This window comes from Labrus bergylta, chromosome 17 (genome assembly GCF_963930695.1).
Source record: "Labrus bergylta chromosome 17, fLabBer1.1, whole genome shotgun sequence".
In the NCBI taxonomy this organism is placed as follows: Eukaryota; Metazoa; Chordata; class Actinopteri; order Labriformes; family Labridae; genus Labrus; species Labrus bergylta.
Genome location: NC_089211.1, coordinates 22,893,046 through 22,907,462, shown reverse-complemented (window position 1 = coordinate 22,907,462; position 14,417 = coordinate 22,893,046). Strand labels below are relative to the sequence as shown.

General features: G+C 39.3%; 1 protein-coding gene across 1 annotated transcript; it reads left to right on the top strand.

Moving 5' to 3' along the window:
• The first annotated feature begins 519 nt into the window (after positions 1-519).
• Positions 520-9,733, top strand: LOC110000769 (arylsulfatase B). The gene is made up of 8 exons (XM_020656122.3): positions 520-986; positions 2,777-2,963; positions 3,499-3,689; positions 5,883-6,090; positions 6,308-6,551; positions 6,937-7,007; positions 8,492-8,626; positions 9,023-9,733. The coding sequence occupies exons 1-8, from the start codon at positions 732-734 to the stop codon at positions 9,286-9,288; spliced, it is 1,557 nt and encodes a 518-aa protein (XP_020511778.2). The 5' UTR covers positions 520-731; the 3' UTR covers positions 9,289-9,733.
• Positions 9,734-14,417: the final 4,684 nt, after the last annotated feature.

Here is a 14,417-nt window from a genome sequence, read left to right as displayed (position 1 = left end):
TGCCCACAGTGTTAACAAAAATACTAATACAAAACTAAATTTTTACACACTGACACTTTACACTGTTTACATTTTTCTATATTTTGTATATTCAAATATATATATTTTTTAATTTTACATTATATTCTATTTTACTGTATATATATATATATATATATATATGTATTAGCATTAGGATTGTTATTGCATGGCCTTGCGGAACAGTCTTTACATTTCACTGCACATCCGTATGAGCATGTGACAAATAACAATCTTGAATCTTGAAATTTACTAAACAAATAACTAGCAAAAGAAAACATTACCCAAATATCTATTCTAAATAAAGAAAACGTGTAGAATAATTAAATAAACAACAACAGTAGTAAACTATACCAAAACTAATTTTAACCACAATTAAATATCTGCAACAGATCGTAATGTTTTTTTTTTTTTAATAGTCGTTTTAGGCTTCTATACTTTCACGTGATTCGCTGGTTTTTCCAGACATCTGATTGGCTGTCGCGGCTGAGGCAGTGTTTTTAAACGCGGAAGTGACAGCTCGGTTAGTAACGGTTGTAAACGCTAATGTTTTATATTGAAACTCTGAAACATGTCGGCAGAACTACCGGTTTGTTCGGCCGCTTCTCAGTTATGTTTGTCTTTGTTTTACCGGTGACGCCCTCTCTGACGGACTGTTGTTTAGGTTGTTTACTTAGAGATAGAAACTGAGTTTATAACAATAAAAAGTCAAGATGGATGAAACGCGGTGTTTTCTGGTTCTCGCGGTGTTTCTTCGAAGTGTCTCCGGAGTTTTTGCGGCCAAGCAGCCGAACATCGTGTTCGTGTTGGCGGATGACTTCGGCTGGTTTGATGTGGGTTACCACAAATCCGAGATCAGGACTCCGAACCTGGACTCTCTGTCAGCAGGAGGAGTCCGGCTGGAGAACTACTACGTGCAGCCTATATGTACCCCCTCCAGGAACCAGCTCCTGACCGGCAGGTACCAGGTGAGAGCACTGACGTCAGAAGTGGGTGTACTCTTTATCATTCAATGAAATGTTTTTTAAGTGGCTAGACTGACAAAATATGTGGTTTTATATATAAATTGTATATCAAATTGTGTGTATATATATCTATATATATATATAGATATATATTGTATTAAATGTATAATTGTAAACATATTGTACTAAACTGTATAGATATATAGATTGTATAAATATATAAATTATAAAAAATCATAGTATATTAAATTGTACAAATAGATATGGATCCATAGATATATGGATTGTATAAATATATAAATGATAAAAAATCATAGTATATCAAATTGTACAAATAGATATGAATATATAGATATATGGATTGTATAAATATATAAATTATAAAAATCATAGTATATCAAGTTGTATATATGTATGGAAAATCACTGGATTGTAAATATCAAATATAGTATCATAAATATAGTATATCAAATTGTAAATAGATTGATTGTATATATAGAGAGCTTATAAGGAACACAGGAAGTTAATTTAATTTAATAAATATTAATTATTGAGCTGTGGAAAAGGGGTAGGATTAAATAAGTTTTATACTTCTTCCTACTCCTTTTCAGGCATAGCAATTGAATATATGTAATTTGCTTTTTCTTTTTCTTTTTTTTGTGTGAAATAATTTGAACATTGTTTTTTTGTTTATTGTATTTTCGTGCTTTTCATTTTGTTTTGTATTTTTGATGTGTTTGATTTTATTTGATATGTCTGAAATGAATTTAATCAATCAATCAATACTCCATATAGCTGCGTTCACCCTGCACTACACCACTGGATCTACATCCCTGCTGACAGGAAGTACTGTACTGAAGAACTTATCATACTAGTTATTCCCTTGACAGTACATTTACTGTATCTGTTGTTAATCAATCTATTCTTTATTGGCTAGCACCTAAACATTACTACGGTGGATCATTGGGGCCATATAATACTTTTTTTTTTTTTAAATACAATAAGATAACTAAGTTGTTAATTCTACAATTATAAAGTGATAATTTTATGCATAAATGTGATTTTAAAGGGTATTTTTATCAGGACATGAGTCAGTCGACTCTGCTGAAATGAGGAAGGTGTCGCTTCTTGTGAAGTTTTTGCTTTAGAATAAGTTTCACAAATAACTGAATACTTCCTCATTTCAGCGCAGTTGGCTCATGTGCCCCCTTCAAAATAAAAGGTTCTAGGTCAATGTGGATAATCTCTTTTCAGTGTCTGTTGGGGCAAAGATTCCCCATGTGATGACGATTCTGACGTCAAGTCGGCAAGTCGGGGACCTGATTCTTTTCCGAGTTTCCCGAGTTGTTGTTCCGACTTGAGCAGGTGTTCGTGTACATTTTACAACTCAGAAACTCGTTGTTTTCCGATGTATCCGACACCATATGCACCATATCAGCTTGCACAGAAAATAATGGTGGGAGTATGTTATCCTGTCTGCTCACAGCATTCTGTGTGTTTGATATTTGATGATTACTTTGGTAAAAATACTTGAAATGTTTGTTTAAGGGTTCCTGTTTAATATTTAACCAGGTCATGACTCTGGGATTGAACATCTTCATGTTTGGAAATAACTTTGTAGGGGGAAAAAGTGTAGCGGAAAGTAGACCAAAGGTTGAAAAGTTTTATTCCAAGACGTTAACTTTAGAACTTTTGCAGAACCAGCGACACATCATATCATCATACTCCTTTTTTGTTCTTTTTATTATTTGCTTTTATCTCCTAAAGATTTGTGTTTTTTTATTCCTCGTCAGATCCACACAGGCATGCAGCACCAGATCATCTGGCCGTGTCAGCCATACTGCGTCCCTCTGGATGAGAAGTTGTTGCCTCAGCTGATGAAGGAGGCGGGCTACGCCACACACATGGTGGGCAAGTGGCACCTGGGCATGTACAAGAAGGACTGCCTGCCCACACGGAGGGGCTTCGACACATATTTTGGTATATATTTAATTTTGAATAAATCCTCTGATGTGTCCGTGCTATGTTCAGGAATGTTGTTTATTTCTAACGTTGCACATGTAGATTCAGGTTAATGCCTTCTAGGGTTGTCACAATACCTGATTTTTTTTAAACTTCAATACAAACAATATCACTACCTTTTTCGTTACCATGGCAACCAAATAGAAGTCAGAGGCACCCAATATACAGTAGGTGCTCTCTTTTTTTTTTGGCCCTTTTCTGAGATTTTTAATCACTTTTATCGTTGCCATGGGCGTCAGGTGAGACCGCGAGTAAACAGGCCTTTCTTTTAAAAACATTTTCCACAGCAAATAATTAAAATAAATGTATACACCTGACTGCTAAAGGAAAGAAGGATTGTACTTTTTTTGTGTTGGAAGACTACCTACACATGTACAGTACAAGACATCAGACATATCCTGATGTTGTCCACAAGGGGGTGCCAACATCCAACACAAACTGAAGGTTTCTCACAGGAGCTCAAATGCCCACTCTCTCCTCTGTTCCCCTTCAGGTTATTTGATGGGCAGCGAGGACTACAACACTCATATCCGCTGTTCGAACATCCCTCCTCTGGACCTGAATCGATGTGCGTTGGACCTGCGGGACGGTGAAGAGGTCGCTACGGGATATGAAGGAGTCTATTCTACTGAGCTGTTCAGCAAGAAGGCCATCAACGTCATCGAGAAGCACAACCCTAACAAGGTGAAAGATACACACACACTCACACACAGTGTCATGTAATGAACTTTAATAATGTGAAAATCTCTGCACCTTTAAGAAAAAGATAAAGACCCAGCTCTTTCATGAATACCTACTAACTTAATGATGATGGTCTCCATATTATTGATGATGATGATGGTAATGATGATGGTTTTTGTTTTATTTATTTAGTTTTTATTTTACAGGGACATTGCATATTAATAAACATTTCTGTAAATATGCCAGAGTTAGCCAAAAGGCTAATTTTCATCTGTTGTCCCTGGCCAGATTTGATAAAAGGCTCCCTAAAAAAACAAAACAAATTTCAAACATTGCTAAAAGCTACAAAAACAAGTATTAGTAAAAGCACGTATCCAATAACCTACTAAAGTAACTGTAACGTGCACACAACAAGACAACATGTAACACAATATACAATAAACACGTACAAATTACAAATTACACAAGGCCTCATAAAAAACATTGAGTGAGCTATACCTGAAGCTCACCTCAACAGACAACAACACGCAGGCCACATTCATTTAAAAAACGGGACACAATCATCAACAACCAGACACAAGGGGGCAGCAGCGAGCGGAACAGGTTTAGTGCTGGCAGATGTGGTTATCAAATAGCCAGTGTTTCAGATGTGAACCAAATGAACGATATGTGTTGCTCTCTCTGATAACTGTTGGGATGTTGTTCCATTCACGTGAGGCTGTAACAGCAAAGGCCGACTGACTAAAAACACACTTCCTTAGAGGAATAATGCAGTCACCTCTTGCGACACCCCTCGTGAAGTGATGTGTGTTTGTTCGTATGCTTACAAACTCTCTGAGTGGGGCAGGGGCCAAACCATGTGAGATTTTATAAAGGAGGCATGCATTTTTGTGTTTAATCATGTTCTCCCAGCTCAGGAGGTTGTATTTTCTGAGGATTGAACAGTGGTGGAATTGCTTTGGTTTATTGTCTGTTTATACAAAGACTGTAGTGGTTTTAATGTGGTGTGACTTGCCTGAGACCAGCTTGTCATACAGTTGGTCATATATGAGAAAATCATTGAATGCATGTACATGTTGGCTGCTTCAGTAGACATGGAGTTTCTGATAAATCTGAAGTTGGCAAGGTTATATTTAATTTGTTTACAGACTTTTTTTTACATGTGCTTTAAAGTTCAGGTTGGAGTCAAGTATAATGCCAAGGTATTTGAATTATTTTACAATCTGTAGTATCTGTATCTCCTGACACAAGTATATCTGTTTTGAGTAATTTGTTTTAGTGAAGAACATACCAACAGTTTTAGACACATTAAGTTGGAGACAGCACTGATTAAGCCATGCTGTAATTTTGACCATTGCAGTTGTTAGTTTTGAAGCAATTTCTGCTTTTGTTAAACCATGCACATACAAAACTGTATCGTCAGCATACATTTGAATGTTAACCTCAGGACAAACAGATGGCAGGTCATTTACATACAGGCAGAATAAAAGTGGGCCCAGTATAGATCCCTGCGGAACGCCCGTGGACAAGCAGAGGGCGTCAGATTGATAATTAAGTATTCGCACACTTTGAGAGCGGTTGGAGAGATATGATTCTACCCATTTTATTATGGGTTATCCAATTAAAGGTGGATAACTTAGATAGAAGAACCCTGTGATTTACAGTGTCAAATGCTTTTCTGAGATCCAGAAAGACAGCACCAACAATGCCACGGTTATCTAGCAGTGATTTGATTTTTTTCAATGAAGAAGCATTTAGCTGTCTCTGTTGAGTGGTTGGATCTGAATCCAAACTGCATTGGATGCAGGTGATAAGAGCTGTTGTTCAGGTGATGTATAATTTGCTTAGCCGCCCATTTCTCTGCAACTTTAGACATAATAGGAAGATCACGATGACTTATAAGATGGTTTCTATACTGATTAGAGCTCTCAAGAACTTCCGTCAATGTTGTGCTTTGCCTCTGGTCACTTCCTGTCAGCACCTGTTTGTCCAATCAGACTCAAAGCTGATCGTTTGCTCTTACTGACATTGTTCCTTTTTTTCTAGATCCTTGCTTGTGTTGTTCTTACTCTCTGATGTACGTCGCTTTGGATAAAAGCATCTGCTAAGTGAATTGTAGAAAATCTATCTTTGATAGTTAGTTCTGCCACAAGTCAAGAAAGAGGTCCTCACATGTTCCCCCTTTTTCTCTTTCAGCCGCTCTTCCTCTACCTCGCGTTCCAAGCAGTCCATGCACCCCTGCAGGTGCCCGACCACTACATGGCCCCGTACGACTTCATCCACGACCTCAACCGCAGGAAGTATGCTGGCATGGTGTCGGCCATGGACGAAGCGGTGGGCAACGTCACTCGGGCTCTGAAGCAGGAAGGACTCTGGGAGAACACCATCCTGGTGTTTTCAGCTGGTACGTTTGATTCATTGATTTTTTTTTAACCCTTCTGAGTAGACATCAAACTTAGAATGAGTGACTGTGAAGTGAAAATAAGTATTTATTTTTACACTATCTAACAGACTTGTAATTACAAAGCAAGGTCAAGAGAGAGGCACATGAAACAGACACACAGACGGTATTTTCTCTCCTCGTGTGATAACATTTTTGTCCCCTGTGGTTGTTGGAAAAGATAACGGAGGCCAGACGTTATCGGGCGGCAGCAACTGGCCACTGCGAGGGAGGAAGATGTCGCTGTGGGAAGGAGGTATCCGGGGAGTTGGATTTGTCGCCAGCCCGCTTCTGGAACGACCCGGAACCGTCAGCAAAGAGCTCATTCATGTCTCTGATTGGCTGCCAACCCTTGTCAGTGCGGCTGGATGGAAAACCAATAGCACAAAACCACTGGACGGATTCAACATGTGGAATACAATCAGGTGAACTTTGATGCTATATAGCTGGATTTATATTCACAAGAACAACCAGTTAGCAGGGCTGTTGAGGGGCTCGACCTGCGACTTTTAAAAAACCAAAATGAATGTTTAAAACAGTAGGCCGGCATGAGAGAGTGAGAGTTATTTTAAGTTGTGTTATCAGACGCTGTGGTCAGAGAGAGCAGTGTGTTTTCTCTGTGGTGGAGTGCGGTCAGAGCATATGACTGCCTGGTGAACGACGGCCAGCTGCTTTAGATTTACAGAGCCCAGTGGATTTTACAGTGCATGAGTCAGACATCCCAGTGTGCGTGTGTGTGTGTGTGCATGTGTGTTTGTTTGTGTGTGTGTTTCAATATGTTAAAAAGTCAAACCTCCTCTTATCTTCCAGCAAAGGGTTCGCCTCACCCAGACTGGAGCTGCTGCACAACATCGACCCTCTATATGTTGATACTGCTCCATGTAAGTACATATTACACTGTATGTAAAGAGGTCTGTTTTTATAATAATAATAATAGTAATCATTATTTAAAGAGCACTTTTCAAAAACAAGTTACAAAGTGCTTTACAAGGACAGCAAATATAAAAACAGGCAGGTCATAGAATAATAAACAAGGCAAGATTAAGGAATAAAAATCACTTTGAAATATAAAATCCCTTTTGAAAGAACTGTAAAATACATACAATTCTTTTAAAGGAATTCTAAAAAGTGAAAATAGTAACAGTTTAAAATCAACAAAAATCAGGAAAGGCTCGCCGGAAAAAGTGTTTTTTAAGAAGGGACTTAAAAATGATGACTGATTCTGCCGACCTGATCTCCTCGGGCAGGTCATTCCATAGTCTTGGAGCCTTCACGGAAAATGCTCTATCCCATTTTGTTTTTAATTTTGCATTTGGAACCACCAGGAGACCTCTGCCAGAGGATCTCAATGTGCGTGTGGGTTTGTAAGGTAGTAAAAGGTCTGATAAATAGCTGGGGGAAACTGTGAGGACACTTACTATAAGGTGAAGACACAACACAGCAGGGTTTAAATATTGCATTTAGACCATTGACTGTACATAAAGATGGACTGTGTGTCAAATGAAACCTGAACTGTCAGGGTAGGGATTTCAAAACCCTGTTGATCAGGATGTTACCAGCAGTCTATAAGTTCCATAAGCGTGTCTTCCTCAAACTGACAAAATAATCTGTTTGTTTAATCTTGTGTGCTCTAATTAGCTGAAGGGGCTTTTCGTCAATTCATCTGTTCCACCAGCTAGATCACTTGTGCGCATGTTGTGACTCCAAATGACATCACCAGCACAGTATGTGAACACTGTTGCCGGTTACATTGTGGCTTCACTTTTGTACATCTGAAGGAGACAGAGGCATGCTGTCCATATTAATATCCAGTCAATGATCAGGTTGAATCGTTAACTTTTATTCAATAAAATGATGTCTAATGGTTGATTTAACGATTGTTCCTTATTTGCTGAATGTTACCAATGAGGAACCAGCTGCAAAGATGCCAAATGTATTTGTTATATTTAGAGAAACAGAAGACAGAGTGGCTCACAACACGGCCTCATTTCCACCATATTTGACGAATTCTTTCCCCTCAAAGTTCCTGAGTTTGTGTAAATTTCTTCAAACAACAATTTCTGTTTTTTGTTTTTTTTTTAAAGTGAAGGATTGTTTTGGACAGTTCAGTTCTTACAGCACAAAAGGAGCTCTTTCTTGTGTTTATTTTCACGCCTACACTTGATACCGGCTGTGAATCCCAGGTATGCAGTGATATTTGGAGCCAGTCTTTTTCTCTCATATGGTTTACATAGTCGTCCACAGAGGGGCGTCTTTTTTATCCAGCGGTCGTTTAATATCGACATAATCAGCAGTTTTAACACACACAAAAAAAAAAAAGATGGATGAGCTCCATGATCAGCGCTGTTCTCGCTGCTCTCTGCAGGTCCGGGCACAAAGAGTCGGTTTACTTTGGATCAGGAGTACAACAAAAACCCCTGGACCTGGAAGTCTGGGTTCAATGTGTCCATTCATGCAGCCATTCGACACTCAGAGTGGAAGCTGCTGACTGGATACCCAGGTCAGTATCTCCATTATCACCGGTAACAACATGTTCAGGCTAATTGGGAAGACTAAAGTAATCAAGCACACTTCTTATCTCATTTAATCAAGGATGGAAGGCGTATTCAGATCCTTTATTTCAGTGAAATTACAGATTACAGTGAGTGAGAGTCTGAGATTTGGCATAGAATTTGACATATGAGTGGAGTGGCCGAACAGGTTAAAATTTGTCTCATAAAAATCACCAGCTGGCCCGTCATTGCACCTCTACTGTGCTGATGACTGACGCTTATTTTAGCCAATAAAATTCTGTAAAAGTAGATTCACTGCTTGGGTTGATTTATCCATGCGCACACTATGGAGATCGGTTAAAAGTGAGAGGTTTTGTATTTAAAATATGAATACTTTCCTCCAGGTTGTGACGTCTGGTTCCCTCGACCGGAGAATAACAGCTTCTATCGGGACTCCTCCTCCGATGAGCCTCTGAAGCCCGTGATGCTGTTCAACATTGAAGATGATCCTGAGGAGAGAAATGAAGTGTCCGCTCTGTACCCTTCAGTAGTGGAGTCTCTCCTCGACCGGCTTACACACTACCAGAAAAGTGCCGTGCCGATAAACTACCCTGACCCTGACCCTAAATGTGACCCGGGCCCTGATGGAGCCTGGGGACCCTGGGCTTAGATCACAATAACAATAAAGACGTTTTACAGTGTTTACAACATCATCTCTTCTATCTAGAAAAAAAAAATCCAGTTTTCAGATTCTGCTCGTTGATTATTAAAGAAGAAAGAAATCAAAAGCAGCTCGTATCTAAATTAAACCGTGCAGATTTGTAGAGAATATATTTGTTTTATTTAAATATGTGATCAGCTTGATTTAAAAAAAATAATAATTTAATATATTTTCAGCAGCCTGTGGAGAAAATGAGTCATGACAGACCGATGCTGTCGCTGTCATTGATCTGTGTTTTAAAGCTCTGTTAGCTACACATGTTGCTGATTTGTAAAGAACATCTTCCTGCTGTTTCAGGTATTTACACTTCATTTATCTATCTGTGGAGATACAGCAGGCTCCCTGTATTTCAGACGCAAAGCTGCAGAGAAATTAAAACTTTTTTTATACAAGGCTATTGTGTCATTTTGAAGTTACTTTTACGGGATGTGATGTAGAGGCATTTTGAAATTTAGAGACGTGATACATCATGTTTTAATATCAACAATAGTGGTTTGTGTCACTTTTGATGCCCCCTGTGGACAAAGGGAGGCAAATCTTCTCTGCTGATTTTGTCCTTTAATTGCCAAAATGGTTTCTGAGACCACTTTTGGACTTCTCATACCCTTTAACACTTAATCTTGCGCTCTGACCCGGCCCTGTGAAGACTGACTCGCAGAGTGACAAACACGCTCCAGCTCTGGTTTGTCCCTGCTGAATCAACACTGTAATTCACCGGCTGTGACATCACCTTTTACATTTTGTTTTTTCAGCTGTGACAGAGCTGTGCAGTGTGCCTGAAGTGTGACGACCCTGAAAGATATGACAGTGTGAAAGTGTGATAACCTCACATGTTTTGATTGTGGGACATCGGAGAGTCTCAGAGTGAAGTGAGGCAGGTATTCCAAACAGGATTGTGTCTCTCTGTGAAAACACATTAAAATCAAACTGACCAGTGCAGCCAGGAATGTGATGAACCTGGAGCTTGGAAAGGGGAGAAATCTGACAGCTCGCCCAAAAAATATAAAAAACAAAAACCCTCATTTACTCACACACACTTAGTCAGTCATGTAGCCTACTTACTGCTCACTCACACCACTGAAGGCTTTATTGGTGTCAAGGCAGTTGCATATGCATATCAAGAAAAGCTTCAGTGTCATTCAGCTCGAGAAGAAACATTTTCTTGAGATTTTGAGAGCTCAGGAAAACCTTTCTTGTGTAACTGGTTGATACATTATAGCTTATGAATTTCACCAAAACACACATTTTTCATTGTATATCTTTTGTGTTTTCCTCTTTCCATTTTTATTTCGGAGTATATGTGTGTGTCTGTGCGTGATGACAGCGGTACGTCTCCTTTCTTTTTAAGTGTAATAATGTGTGTTGTTTAAGATTCTGTTTGACAGGGAAATGGGGACATTCTGACCACAAGGTGGCACTAGAGGGGAGATTATACACAGCATTAATGGTTAATATCCATCCTCCTGCAACTCATCAAAGTTGACTGTGATCACAACTGACTGAATGTCAGTAAACCAAACTATTGGACAAATGAAAAGTGAGACTGAGGGTAAAAAAATAAGATCTTCAGAGAACACCCATGTTAGCATACATTCAAAAAAGTTATTCTCAGTTGATTTATTTTAGTTTTCAGGAGAACTTTATTTCGATGATGATATCCCCTGCACATAAACAAAAAGTTCAAACACAAAACTATCCAGATAAAACAAAACGGCACTCTCCCACTAAACACAGAAAAAAAAAAAACAAGTATTAAAAACACTCAAACAGTCAAGACCAACATTATTGATTTGACACTTGTTACAAATTCAAAGTTAATACATAAACGTTAATCTTCAAGCTCCAAAACATAAATTGATTTCTAAATGATACATTTGGAAACTCTTGAAGGGTGCAAAGCCTCTTCTCTAACCAACCATTGCAGAATCATTCAGAGGATCACCACAGTTATAAGGATACAGCTTCTGGTAACCACGAATATCTGAAGCAAACTGAATGCCAATCCATCCAAAAGTATTCAAGACGTTTAACTCAAAGCCAGAAGTTCAAACTTTTTATGGCGATATCGGAAATGCCAGAGGATCTGCAAATCAGTAGGATTCTTCTGCTGATCACAATTTTCCATCCATCCATCCATCATCTATATCGCCTTTCCCTTTGGGTCGTGGGGGGGCTGGAGCCGATCCCAGCTGTCATTGGGCGAGAGGCGGGGTTACACCCTGGACTGGTCGCCAGTCAATCACAGGGCTGATCACAATTTTTCTTTATCAATTATAGGACTGGACAACATCAAATATTAGTTTTTTGCCACTTGAATGGCACAATAATAAAAGTGATTTAGTAGTTACCACTAGATCTGGTTTTCAGTGGTGGATCCCTAATAACTTCGGTAATTGTCTTGTGATGCCAACTGGTGATAGCTTTTGATTTCTTTTCAGTAAGATATCACAACATCTAAAAAAGTGTTATTCCATGAATCTGGCTAATGCATTAATATTTCCAAAGCAATTAATAAAACAATTCTCATGGTACAGTTAGCTTATACTTGATGGCAGAACATGGGGTTTATAGATCCAGATAATAATGAACCAAATTAAACTGCTTAACACATTGGCCCTTATTACATTAACATTGCTTCTGTACTACACTTGATGTCCAGAAGAGGGCAGTGTTAACGTTAGTTCTCTATTGGGTCAGGATCTCTATCAAAAACATGTTAATATTAACAGACGATGAGATGGAGTTGAAGAAAATTTTTGGTTGGCTCCTCCTTTCATATTAACATTTTAAAATCATCCACAGTAAATAGACCTTCCCATGAGGAACGTCAAAAAGAGGGTCTGAAGCCTCATCTCAACATCTGCCTGCTCTCATGTTTCCACATGTGCAACTTTTAATGAATTGCATCTGAAGTAGGTAACTCCTTTGAGGGTTATTTTTAGTGGGTTTTTTAAAAGGGTAATTAGAAGACAGGAACAATGCTGTGAAAGTAAAGCGCAAGGTTTTTTAAATGCAAGAGTAGGTGGCCTGTTTCATTGTTCTTCCAACACATTTGGTTGGCTCTGACTTAAAGGGGTGCAGTCAGCCATATGCCAGGCAGACACTTACTCTGCTGAACCCAAACCTAAGGGGGGGGGGGCTCAAAACTGTTTCTGCCTTGGTGCCAGGATGATGCTCTGCCATATTTGACTTCTGCCTGGAAATTACTTAACAAAAAAAGTAGTACCAGCAAGCTTATATTTGTCATGTTCAAACAGTCGTCACTGACCCACATTTGTCAGTCCTACCAGGAAATAAATTAACCTTAGCCTTGAGATTCCTCTGTGATGAAATGTTGTACAAACAAACCGCTTTACTGTAAGAGTAAATGAGCTGAAAAGCTTCAGAGGGGGAAAACTGGGAAAGAGAGAGAGATGCTCTGTAGAGAGCCAGAGCAGCTTGAAAAGGCATTAAGGATGCAGACGGGTTCTTCCAGAACAGTTCAGGAATCGCCAACAGTCTATACTTCCTGGACTTGTATGACGCTCTACTTTTTGAAAGGAGAGACCTGCCTGGATGTGATTGGTGAAATGTGTTTGCACTGGAGAGACCTATTGGTATGATGACAGCCGCTGCAACTGCCTGTGTGTATGCAGTTGTGAAATAGTTGGAAAAGTGAGTATTCATCTAACAGACGATGATTAGGTCTTGGCTTCGTTCTGTGGATGTCAACATGGCTTCGTCCACCAAGCTGGTCCAAACTCAAACTTACCAACAACTACTTCATCTAATGTGACCCCATAGGATTATTCTTGTTGAAATTGCCTCTAATGCCTTTATAATATTTATAATTGGCATTAAGTCATTCTTTCTGTTTTTCTGGCAGAAAATAATGCATTGCTTCTTCAAGCGAAGGAGTTCAAGTATCTCAGGGTCTTGTGTAAAAATGGAATTGCACGATTGACAGGGGGAGTTGGTTGGAGTTGCAAATTGGTGCAGTGTCAGCAGTTTTGCAAAGCACTGTGACCGGACCGTCATGATGAAGTTCCAACCCTCACCAATGGTCGTGAGCTTTGGATAGTGACCAAAAGAGTGAGATCGCAGATGCAAACGGCCCGAGATGAGTTTCCTCCTAAGGGTGGCAGGGCTCAGCCTTAGAGGTAGGGTCAGGAGCTCGGACATCCATAGGGAGCTCGGAGCAGAGCCGCTGCTCCTTCACATCGAAAAGGAGCCAGTTGAGGAGGTTTGGACATCTGATCAGGATGCCTCCCGGACGCCTTCCTCTGGAGGTCTTTTGGGCACGTCCAACTGGGAGGAAAGGAAACCCATGGGTGGACCCAGAGCTCGCTGGAGGGATTATATATCCCTCCTGGCCTGGAAACGCCTTTGGAGCCCCTGGGATAAACTGGATAATGTTGCTGGGAGAGGGAAGTCTGGAGCAATGATATCAATGTGTTTTAAAAGACATAATCTCTGTTATTTTAATTATAGATAGTATCAAGAAGTAATACAACTTTAAAAACAACATCTTTTTCATGCGACAGGTGCGTAGGGGAGGCAACAACATTGGAAACATTTTGCTACCAAAACATTGTCAATGTTTTTTTGTGTGCAGAAGTTTGCCTGCAATTTTTGAAAACAAGAAATTTCCCAATATCTGGTGCCTAGAACTTCAATTTCTGTTGAGCTGGTATCAAAACAGGTATCCATATCGTTTTAGTCATCACTTCTCTGTAATGGGTTTTTCAAAGCAATTACAGCTTTCTTCACCCTTTTTTTTTTGCAGTATGTTGGGTCATTAAGGATACTTTATAATCACACTGATGAGTAGAGATTCCATATTTGTCCAAAGATAAACTCATATTCAAATCAGTATTTCTACAGACTACTCCTAACTTAAAAGTAAAAACCTGAAAACCACAGTCCATGGAAATATATACTGTACATTTTAGCAAAGGCTTTGTTTCTAGTTCAGTTCAGTACACTCACACCTCCCCATATTTTGCCTTTAAGCATTTTGTTCATATATTTACTGATTGGAATTCCCAACATGTCTTTTCTGAGGGAGAACTGTCCAAGACTGCACACCAGATATAGTT

Bases quoted from the DNA above. Each gene is read 5' to 3' on its own strand.
- LOC110000769 (XM_020656122.3), top strand. From the start codon at position 732: ATGGATGAAACGCGGTGTTTTCTGGTTCTCGCGGTGTTTCTTCGAAGT. The intron at 987-2,776 runs GTGAGAGCACTG...ATTCCTCGTCAG, and splicing joins TCCTGACCGGCAGGTACCAG to ATCCACACAGGCATGCAGCA. The intron at 8,627-9,022 runs GTCAGTATCTCC...ACTTTCCTCCAG, and splicing joins GCTGCTGACTGGATACCCAG to GTTGTGACGTCTGGTTCCCT.